Raw genomic sequence first — 11,260 nt, forward strand, 5'->3', positions numbered from 1 at the left:
CTTCAGTATACTACGTGTGATGTTGGCGACTTTCCTGCTACTTCTTTATTTTCCTGTGCTCGATTCTGCATTAAATTTGCTTTCTGAAGTAAGTGCAGCTAGAATTGAACTGCAGAAACTGAGCCCGCCCGATCGTTGTCATTAAGGCCAGTTTTCAAACAAGAATAAATTCAGTAGATACACTCTGGGTAATGAGAGAAATGATACACAGTACACTGTATGGGTATTCTTTAAATTCTAGCTTAACACTTTCTGGCTTTTCATCACTAAATCAGCCTCTCAATTCTGACAATATAGATAGAACAATGCTTATCTAAATGTACATAATATACCTGAATACGCAGACAAAAACAGCAGTACTGTTGGAGGATGGAGTTATTGCCCTTTGTATTTCTTCAATCATCATACACAAGCTTTGCTTGAAGACTACGAAAGGAAGGTATCTGTTCTTCCTTATAGGTTGAGTTCGGAGAATGATCTGGGAATGCACATTTGCACTTAAACTTCAGAGAAAAAAAGAAAAGAAGTCCATTAACAATCAAAGGAAATGTTTAATTCTGAGTTAAATTAGAGCTCCTTCTTCATCATGCATGAGACTATTTTTCCTTCATCCTGCTACCTGGGATAAAGCTATGTGAATCTGCTTTCCCTTACTTGTTAAAGCTCCAAGATGAACATTCACTGAAACTGACGGCAGAAGTTACCTTCTTCACCAGTCTATCGCTTTCACTCACTATTTCCCCCAATATAGCACTTAGTTACACACCTAATATTGGTTCAAACCCCAATTTTCCCAAGATGCAAAAACAATCACATCTTTAAACTAATGTCACCAATGAGAGTGTTGACAGCTTGTTCTGAGAATCCGAGAATGCTGTCCCTGGGGAAACCACGCAACGCATCCTCCTTACGCCTCATACACACATTCGTGATGCTGCTGGCACAACACAGGCATCTGTAAAGCTAACACACACAAAACGTGCCATCACTCTTCTCATTTTGGCTTGACTCCTACACGCCTCCTATCTTGCCTTCTGACTCAGAGACACTTTCTCCTTTTCTCTTCTGAATCTGCCTACTGGGCAGAAGCCTCAACCTTGCAAAATAATGCTGGGGCGCCTGCTGGTTTTGGCCACAAGAGGATGCAGAATGAGCAGGGCAGCTGCCTCACATCCCTCCAAAACCACTTTCACAGCTTCTGCCTGCCTTGCTGGAGACTTAAAGTTTGACTCAGCTCTAAGACTTTGTTCTCATGGCCAGTATAGCAACAACGCACAGTACCTTGGGAGCAGTTTCTGAATCATCTGTTTCCTCAATTCAACTATTTCATCATTAAAAGAATTCTGCAAATAATATTGGTCTAAACCTCACATTAGAATAGTTTAGAAAGGAAGGAAAAACTTGAAAAAGGATGCACTTTACCAGGATGTATCATATCTGTCCACCCTTATGTATCTCACACAAACCAGTAGATTGAGGGCAGGCCAAAAAAGGTATTTTTCCTCTGCCAATATGTAAATGGCACCTCCAGCGTCTATATGGTAACATCACTCTCTTTTACGCAGAACAATTTATTAACAGTGACTTTATTAGAGATGAGCTTCCTATACATTCATCTTGTGCTGTGTTTCTACACATGGAGTTCTTGCTGAATGATTCTTGGTTCTAGATCATCAGGGAATCAGAAAGGCGAATGCCACATTAATCCAAAGAAATGGACTTGAAGAATGTGAAAATCATGTATTTAGAATGTAGGGAGAAGGCATTATGGGATTCAGGCCCTCCTTATATATATGCGTTAACTCCCACTCAGAAAATTACAGGAAGTACTTCAAGAGTTGTAAGAAGTCTTAACTTTAAAATAAAAAGACATGTATTTTAATAAATGGAAAAATAATGCCTCAAGGCATACTGAGACAACTAGTAATGTAGTAAAAGTAAACTTAAAATTTTCTTGTGGATTAATTCCTACAAAATTGCGTATTATAATTTGTTATCCTTTCCTGCAAAGCACATTAACTTGCCAAGGAAGAAAAAAAAAAAAAGGGAAGCTGGACTGGGCCAGATTATTGTTCTGCTCCAAAACGTTATCTCCTTATTCATTTTGAAGGCATTAGATTGCATTTGTTCTGTGAAATGTGTAAAGTAACCTGCTTTTGATGGATTGTTGGATTGTGCCTCTTTTCTTATGTGACACAAACAACTTGTTTCAGAGATCTCATTAAAGACTTAATGCTTTCCATATTGTTCATGAGAAATTATAGTGCATATATTAGTCTCAGCCTTGTAACAGTATTTGTCAACAATTGAGAAATTTTCATGGAATGATAATGCTTTCTTTAGTTGCTACTACCAAACGTTAGTTTAGACTTAGTTTTGCAGAACTAACTTACTCTCTGGCAGCAATACCGTTTGGCAGGGCAGACTAGATGCCCGCTGCTAGACCATCTGCTTGCAGATCTCTTTTCTGTGTGGCAACCAGACGGGCGTTCAAAAATCACCGACTGCATTCAGAGCGCAGCTGAAGACGTGGTACCACAGTACGTATCATCTATCCTCACTGATGTCTCCTCCAGGGGATTCCAAGAATATTCAGTTCCTCCTCGACTTCTCAGCAGCGCTTACATTCCAACAGGCTGGCGCTCCTTCTCTCTTTTTATTGCTCTTCGTAGCAATACCTGCTTGGGCCACTTGACCGTCACCTTTTGGGCTAGTTCGGGCACCTGCCACTACGGTCTCACCGAGACGTCCCTCGGGCCGGCGAGTACAACGGCCTCCCCTCCCGCCCGAAGACCTTCCACAGACCCTGTACAACCCCGACACAGGGGAAGCGCCGCGAGCGCCCGCAGGGCCCGGCGGGGGGAGCGGCCGAGGGCACTCCCCAGGCGGAGGGCCCTTCCGTCAGGCGAGGCCGCGGCCCGGCTGCCGGCCGCAGGGGCGGGCGCAGGGCGGCGCGCTCGGTCGCGGGAGACAAGCGCGGACACCCCGCGGCCTCCTGCGGGCGCGGTGAGCGAGGGCGCCGCCGCCAGGGCCCCGCCAGGCCCCGGCCCGTCGGCGGGAGCGCCGCCCGCCGCCGCCGCCAGCTCCGCGGCCTCCCCGGGCCTCGGCGGCTCCGAGCGGCGCCGCGCGCGGAGGCTGCGCCAGCAGGGGGCGCCGCCGCGGCCCCGGGTAAGAGTCGCGCCCGCTGGCGCGACCGCCGCTGGGCGGCCCCGGCGGGGGCGGGGCCCGGGCTGGGGGCGGGGCGGGGGCGGGCCCTCGCGGGCAGGAAGCAGAAGGGCTGACCCGGGCCGTCATGTGACCGGCATGCGGAAGCTCCTCACAGGAAGGGGGGGGAGCTGCTTCCGGCGTCGGCCGGGCTGGGGCGCGGAGGCAGTGCCGGCCGCACCGAGCGCAGCGAGCGCGGAGGCTGGGGTCGCATCCCGCTATGCGAGAGACTCTGAGGCCCGCAGGTGAGACGCTGCCCGCTCACGGCCCGCGGGAGGCCGCGCCGCCGCCGCCGGGCCTGGTTCCGTGGGCCCGCTCTGGGGCGGGGCGGCGAGTGAGGCCTTCCGTCTGCCCGCCGCGCCTGAGGGCTCCCCCGCCGCTCCCCGGCCGCGGTGCTCTCCCCGGCGGACCGAGGAGCCGCGGGAGGCGGTCGGCGGGCGGGCGCTGGACCCGGCCCGCTCCAGGGGCAGCCGATTGGCGGGTCCGTCGGCCGCGGGGGCGCCGGGGCCTGCGGCCGTGGTCTGTAGCGCCTTCCGGGCCGGGCCCCAGCGGTGCGGCCGCGGCCGCTGATGCTGCAGCGTTCTGAGGCGCTGCCGTGGCAGGAGTAAGAGGTTAATTTCTGCCGAAGCTCTGCGTACGGAGAACTGAAGTAACTACCTACTAGCGCCTCTGGAAGTAATTTTATTTTTAAGCAAGTAATATGTGCCTTGTATGTTTCACTCAGTGTTACAGCATGGAGACTAATTTGTTTTTTTAATTAATTAAAATAGAAGAACTTTGTTCTTTATGAGTTGGGATAAAGAAAATGCAGAAACAGAACAGGTTGTAAAAGGAGGAAGTGAAACCTCTTCGGGAAAAGCAAAGTTTTCTTCACGTGTATGGCTTTACTAAGAGAAAATATTTTTGGTTTTCATGAGAACTTAAAATATATAAAAGTCTGTTCCCACCTGGAATTGTTTCTGTGGTGGCATGCTGAGTCCTTGCTGAAAGGTGGCAGTTTAGACTAGCAGTAATTATATAAGATCTGTAGACATGTCTCTTTAAATTTCAGTTTAATGTATCCTGAAGACTTATCTTTTTTTGTAGGCCACTATTGAAAAACAGAGTCTTAAATCTGAGAATATTCTGAAAGGAGGTAAAGAACTGCGTCTGCATAAAAAAAATCCGATTGTTTAAAAAAAGTAGGTATTTTATAATGTACGCTAGGTATAAGATAACTGAAATACTTAAATAACGTTGTCAAATTGTTTTAAGCAAAGTGGTAAGAAAAATTAACAATTGAACTGGCAGGCATAGTATTCCATTACTCTCTGGAAAAACATCAGTAGCTGATTTGGTCTCCTGAAGTGGATTGGTTGTATGGGTACATAGCAGGACTGATGCTTTGAGGAAAAAAAAAAAAAAAGAGGAGTGCTGAAGACAGTAAATTTAAAGGTGGTCTTCTGCTATTATGTAGGTGACAACTTGAAGATCATCAGCTGAACTGCAAGCTTTTCAGAGATTCCTTTTCCAAGGAAGTGATTTAAAAATCTGCTGTTCCTAATACTCCATTGGATTTACTAAATTAAGAACCAGTCAGACTACTGAACAGTTTATATTGACAATGGTACAGATTGTTCTTGGACTAGCTGAAAGTCGTTATAACGACAGCTAGGTTATAAATGTAGGAGTAGTCAAGCCAAATTCCACATTTACACTTGAGGTATGACAGTTTCTGGTGCTTCACTTCTGGTGAGTTGATTACTGTCCCTAGACTTTTTATTTCACTTGAAAGGTGGAGAAATGGTGCTATTTTCTGTTTTGCACCTCCATGTGAAATTTCTGTATGCTTTTGGGAATACATCTCAAGAAGCTTGTTCAAGGATATGCATAATCACTTTTAGCTTGTCAGATACTTAAAGCAAGCTGTGAGGGCTGAAGGTGAGGGCTCTCTGGGGAGTAATGCTTTGTGATGTAAAGGGCTTTCACCTTTCATAACACTGTTAGTCAAAGCACTTGAAAGTAGTAGTGTGCTAGATTTGCAAGTTTTAGTCTGTTTCCTCAGTTGATGCATCTTGGTTACTGTTTCAGCAGAATGTAACTGCTCACCCGTGATCTATGTGAGGCAGTATTTGTAGGAAAACTGCCTTGTGCCACCAAGTGTTTAAAAAAAAAAAAAATAAATTTAAATTATGGCTGATCCTCATCTTAAATCTGAGGATCCCAAGGTAGTTGGTAAACACCTCTTAAGCTAAACAATTGTTTCAACCAGTAAAACAGTAACGATTTATGAAAATGTAAAAGTGAATGTGACTGTATACCGCAAGTTATGGTGCTCAACTACAAAATTTTTAGTCATTTGACTGTCCTCCAATGGGAGCTTTATTCAGTCCTTTCAGTTCCTCCCGCTACCCAGCATTGGAAATTAGCATAAGATTTGAAGAAAGAAGGAAACTGTGGTCAAAAAAGGTACCTTTTTTCTTTTGACTATGTTGCTGTGACTATTTATGGTTACAAATGGGTTTCATAAGTAACAGGTTATGCTTCCCAGTCTGTTTTCTTCAGAGACCTTCATAAGAGAGTCGGATTGATACCATGCTTCTAGTGAAAAATTAAAAGGAAACTTAAAAGCATAGTCTTCATAGTTCTGCAGAAGATGCCAGTTTCAATGTTTATGAGGAGTTTGGGCCTGTATTTATTGAAAAGTCTTGATGGCTTTCTGATTTCCATGCTCTCTCTTCTATGGAAAACCTATTCACCTTTATGTAAGATAACAGTGAATAGTCTGTGTTCACCTATGCTCCATATGCTTGTCATCCTTTTCCAGCTCTGAAACTTTGGAGATGGAACACTGAGTTTTTTGGGGAGTGGGGGAGAGTTGTGCAGAATATAAGTTGGAAAACAGATCAGAATGGTAAGGAAGGGATTATGTAACCATGAGCTGTTGATTACACATTGAGTGATTTACATAATCACTCCTGTGTAGTCTGTATTTTGTAAGCAAACACTGCTGCTTCTTCTGCACTTAGCAGTCATGCATTTGTGCCGATGTGCCGGCATTTTAACACAGTGCACCAAACGAACAGTTTTCTATTGATGATTACATAACTGTATGGGAAGCACTATGGTTATTGTACAGGCTCTCTGTAGCAGGGATTCATAATCATATTTTTGCGATTCCATATTTCCATAGACATACTTTCATTTCAGAGTCCTCCAACTGTTTGTAATGCAAATTCTATTTTTGCACCATATTAACAAAGTGCTTTAAATTCTGTATGTATACACTATCTGCTAATTTACTAAATATTCTCTCTCAGGTGTGCAGCCCCATCTGTTAAAACTTTGACACTTTCCCACTTATGAGAAACAGAACTTGACAGAGGAAAACTGCTTGCTACTCCATGGCTCTTTGGAATTCCATTGTATTCAATTTACGCATTATCAAATTGAAAAATTGCACAAGTTTAACTTGTTCAGGCAGTTAATGTTGGTCTTTTGTAGTTGCATTTAAATTTCTGTCATTATTTCTAATGATAATAACATGCAATTTTATCTCAAATTCAATTTGAAATTTTAAGTAGACATTTTAAAGAATTGTATTACTGCTTAAAGGACTGTTAACTTTGTAATAAGACATCTGGATCATGTGGGAATACAGACATTAAAATCTCTGAGCTCTTAGGTGAGCTTCTAGCATATAATTGTTGCGTTGTTACAAATATAAAAGGTACATGCAGAAAAAGTTCTGTACAGCAGAGGTATCACTTTTCTGATTAACATTTTAAATTCTGTAAGGTTTTTCTTAAAGTAAGGAATGTTATAACAACCTCTGAAAAAGCTCAGAATTAAAAGATTGGATTATAGTCCTGCAACTGAACTGAAAGGTGGAACAGCAACATCTTGTAAAGAAAATGACAGGGAAATACCCCTAGAAGAGTCATAAGCCTCATTCTCACTAGAGTTCTATCTGTGCTGCCTTTGTCATTGTATGAATCAATATGTTGGCTTTTGAAAACTTCATTTGAAGTGGAGTATTTCCTAAGAGTACAATCAGTCTTTATTGGGGGATCAGTGAGATGATTTTGTTGGCAGTTGAAATGCAGAATCTTTTGTATGCTGTTATAAACTCTGAGACATCCTGGAGGTAGAACTCTACTGCTATAATTTCATCAAATAACTGGTTTTGTTATCTTAAACTCATGCTTGAAATGCTTAATCTAGCTCAACTGGGTAACATGCTGTTTGTAGCTCCTGCTATAGTTGATGAGTCCTCTTGGATAGAAGAAACACAACAAAATGTGTTGGCATAGCAATTTGTGGGCTCAGTACAACTTTCAGAAAAGAGAGGAATGAGGCGGGGTGGGAGAAACAGAAGTACAGCAGTGACATAGATTCCAGAAAATCTTGGGTTGAGTTCCATATGGGTCTGCTTAAGTGTTATTTGTTAAAGAAAAAAGAAAAAGTGTAGAAGGAAATAGAAAGATCAATACTGTACTAAGCAGAATTTCTGAAAAAAATTTTTTTTTTTCTTGCAGCACAACACTAAATTTGTAATGAGATGGAGTCTGGGTCAAGCTCTTTTCGAGTGGAATTTCCAGATTTTTCTAGCACCATTTTGCAGAAGTTAAACCAGCAGCGCCAGCAAGGACAATTATGTGATGTGTCCATTGTAGTTCAGGGCCATCTCTTCAGAGCCCATAAAGCTGTTCTTGCAGCTAGTTCACCTTACTTCTGTGATCAGGTTCTCCTGAAAAACAGCAGGCGAATAGTCCTGCCTGATGTGATGAATCCCAGGGTATTTGAAAACATTCTTCTGTCTACCTATACAGGTCGGCTGGTAATGCCTGCTCCAGAAATTGTTAGTTATTTGACAGCAGCAAGTTTCCTTCAGATGTGGCATGTAGTGGATAAATGCACTGAAGTGCTAGAGGGGAACCCAACAGTTCTGTGTCAGAAGATGAATCATGGCAGTGATCATCAGTCCCCGAGCAGTAGTAGTTACAATGGCCTTGTTGAAACCTTTGAACTCGGCTCTGGAGGACAGACGGAATTCCACAAAGTGCAGGAACTAAGGGATGGCGAAAATGAAGAAGAGAGCTCTAAAGATGAACTGTCATGTCAACTGACAGAACATGAGTACCTTCCCAGTAATTCTTCAACAGAACATGATAGACTTAGCACTGGAATGACAAGTCAGGATGGTGAAGAAGGAACTAGTGATAGTGCAGAGTATCAGTATACCAGACCTATGTATAGCAAACCCAGCATCATGTCTCACAAGCGGTGGATCCATGTGAAACCAGAAAGATTTGAACAAGACTGTGAAGGTGTTGATAATCCTTATGATGAACACCAGGTTTCTGAATCCATGAATGCCATTCAGGCAGATCATTCAATCCAGTCTTCAGGTGTTGAAGACTTTCATATAGGTGACAAAAAGATGGAAGCAGAATTTGATGAACAGGCAGACGAAAGTAATTATGATGAACAAGTTGACTTCTATGGCTCTTCTATGGAAGAATTTTCTGGTGAAAGGGCAGATGGAAATTTAAGTGCTCACAGACAGGATCTTATGATAGCAGCAGGCTATGGTGAAGGCATTGAAATGGCTACGGGAATTAAAGAAGAAACATCGCTCACTGGATTCTCACATGCTGATAAGCTGTATCCTTGTCAGTGCGGAAAGAGCTTTACACACAAAAGTCAGAGAGATCGGCATATGAGTATGCACCTTGGTCTTCGACCTTATGGCTGTGGTGTCTGTGGTAAGAAATTCAAAATGAAACACCATCTTGTAGGCCACATGAAAATTCATACAGGCATAAAACCATATGAGTGTAACATCTGTGGGAAAAGATTTATGTGGCGGGACAGTTTTCATCGGCATGTGACCTCTTGTACCAAGTCATATCAAGCTTCTAAAGCTGAGCAGAGTACTACTGAGATGAACTAAGACATTAGTGCTTACATTTGTTTAGTAGAGTAAGCAAAATAAACTAATTATGCAAATAATGTCTGGTACTTGCTATTGTAAATTCTCAAAAAAACAAGTTTTAATGATTATGCTGGTATAAGCAGACCAAACTTTTATTTTCCACAGTATTACTCCAGGTGTTCAATGTGTGAAGTGCAAATGGTTAATCTGAAAGGTGCTTGCAAAATGAGGTCTGTAAGGTCTTTGTGACATTAATCATGATCACAGCAGTATTTAGAAGCCCTGTTGTTTTTCTAAGTCTTCTAAACTCACAGTAAAACCCAGCTCTAAATTGACCCAAATCCTGCAACTACTTAGATGAAGCAGGAATTCGAGTAGCCCTACTTAATGAAAAAGAGAACTAGGATGACCAAACCAGGTTATGAGATTCACATTTTAATGAAAAAAAATTAGAATTCCACTTCAAACTGGAGACTGCCAACATACTTAACATGCATCATTAGATAGTCTATATCATTAAATAGCCTTTGTATTGCTTAATGAAAGGCTGTGTTAAAGATGGTTTGGCTTTCCTTTATCTTCCATTTTTTTTTAATCCATCTTCAGTAAAACAAACGTCTACTTTTGCGCTGATTTCTATTTAGACTCTGTAAAGCACTTAAATATAGTTGAGCACTATATAAACTTCAATCTGTATTATTTGTCTTTGCTCCTCTAGGGTCTAATGCTGTATGACTCTTGGCTTGACTTGATTTTGATTGCTACATTGTGAGAGCAGCTAGAAGTGTGTGTAATAAGTATGTCTTGTCCAAAAAAAAAAAAAAGTAAGATGTAACCTTTGGAACTTATCCAAAAGAATCAAATGTTTAAACTGTAGTTTTCTGTTCAGATTTTTGTGGCTTACTACAGTAGCAAGTACCAAACTCTGTGGATTCACAAATTGACTTTTTATTGGTACAAAAACTTCTTTGATAACTTCTATCTAGTTTTAGAAACCTGCTTTAGGAAAATTATTTAGTCATTGATAGGTATTTATACTTTTAATTCTTTACTCTTTGAATAGTAAGAACTATAATACAGATTCTTGGTACTGAACTACTGTGACTGGTTACATGTGATCACAAGCAGCCAGAGTTGTTTACCTCTTCAAATGAAGTTGCTTGTGGAAAAAAGTAGAAAGTATGGTATTTGGATCTATTAATGGTACTGGAGAACGTGGTACCATGCTCATGTCCGAAGTCTGGATTTTTGCTGGGAAAGTGGCACTTCTGCTTCGTTAGGATGAGGATCTATATGCTGGGCTCTCATTCTTGGAGATAGATGGAGTGTTTGTATTTCTGAGAGATGCTGCCAGCTCTGCAGGTAGAGTGAATGTGTCAATTGTAAAGGTGGCAACAGGATTTTGGGGGTTGAAAGCTTAATGCAGTCCTATGCAAAAGCAATTAACCCTTCTTTGTAGTTTACTGAAACATATAATAAAAAGGAAAGAGCCTTTAGAGCATACATAGACTATAATAGAAAGAGGTGATGTCCAAGTACAGTGCTGGTAACGTGGGGAAAGAAGTTAACCAGCATTGAAGGCCTAAGCCCGTCTTGCCCCAATTTATGTATTAGATACTGCAATATGCAGGATAACGTACTTAAACAGATGACCCTGTATGGTGAAGCAAAAACACACAAAGATAATTACTATTTAGATGCTTTTTTGAACTCCCAGTTACAAATTGTCTTAAGATACAACCGAACTGTATCCTGGAACATGAATGTCTGGTACAAGCTGGGGGTTTACTACTCAGTGGGCTGTAATTACTGTAACTTCTTTTCTGGCATTCTACTTACAAATTTTAATTTTTTTAAGAGGCTCTTAATCTTCTAATGCTTCAGATATTTTTCATATGGAATTTTGTTAAAACAGATATTCCCAAATATGATGAACCCATTGCTGGCAATGGGCGTGAATGGTCAGCACCACAGAGTTCCTATTCTTAGCACTTAATTGAACTCTACAATATACCATGGTGGCCATATGTAACCCTTGTAATCAAGGTAACTAAACAGGGATTTGCTCACTAACACTGTAACCTGCTTAATGTATAGAAGCACTTTGTATTTAAAAAAAAAAAAAAAAAAACAAACCAT

At 41.9% G+C, this 11,260-nt stretch overlaps 1 protein-coding gene across 1 annotated transcript; it reads left to right on the plus strand.

Annotated features, from left to right (window-relative positions):
• Nucleotides 1-3,391: 3,391 nt before the first annotated feature.
• ZBTB43 (zinc finger and BTB domain containing 43) lies at nt 3,392-9,931 on the plus strand. Its single transcript, XM_050907827.1, has 2 exons — nt 3,392-3,449; nt 7,722-9,931. The coding sequence occupies exon 2, from the start codon at nt 7,745-7,747 to the stop codon at nt 9,137-9,139; it is 1,395 nt and encodes a 464-aa protein (XP_050763784.1). The 5' UTR covers nt 3,392-3,449; nt 7,722-7,744; the 3' UTR covers nt 9,140-9,931.
• Nucleotides 9,932-11,260: the final 1,329 nt, after the last annotated feature.

This window comes from Gymnogyps californianus, chromosome 18, assembly GCF_018139145.2.
Source record: "Gymnogyps californianus isolate 813 chromosome 18, ASM1813914v2, whole genome shotgun sequence".
NCBI classification, from domain to species: domain Eukaryota; kingdom Metazoa; phylum Chordata; class Aves; order Accipitriformes; family Cathartidae; genus Gymnogyps; species Gymnogyps californianus.

What these genes read in the sequence shown, in the direction of transcription:
- ZBTB43 (XM_050907827.1), top strand. Translation starts at nt 7,745, where the DNA reads ATGGAGTCTGGGTCAAGCTCTTTTCGAGTGGAATTTCCAGATTTTTCT.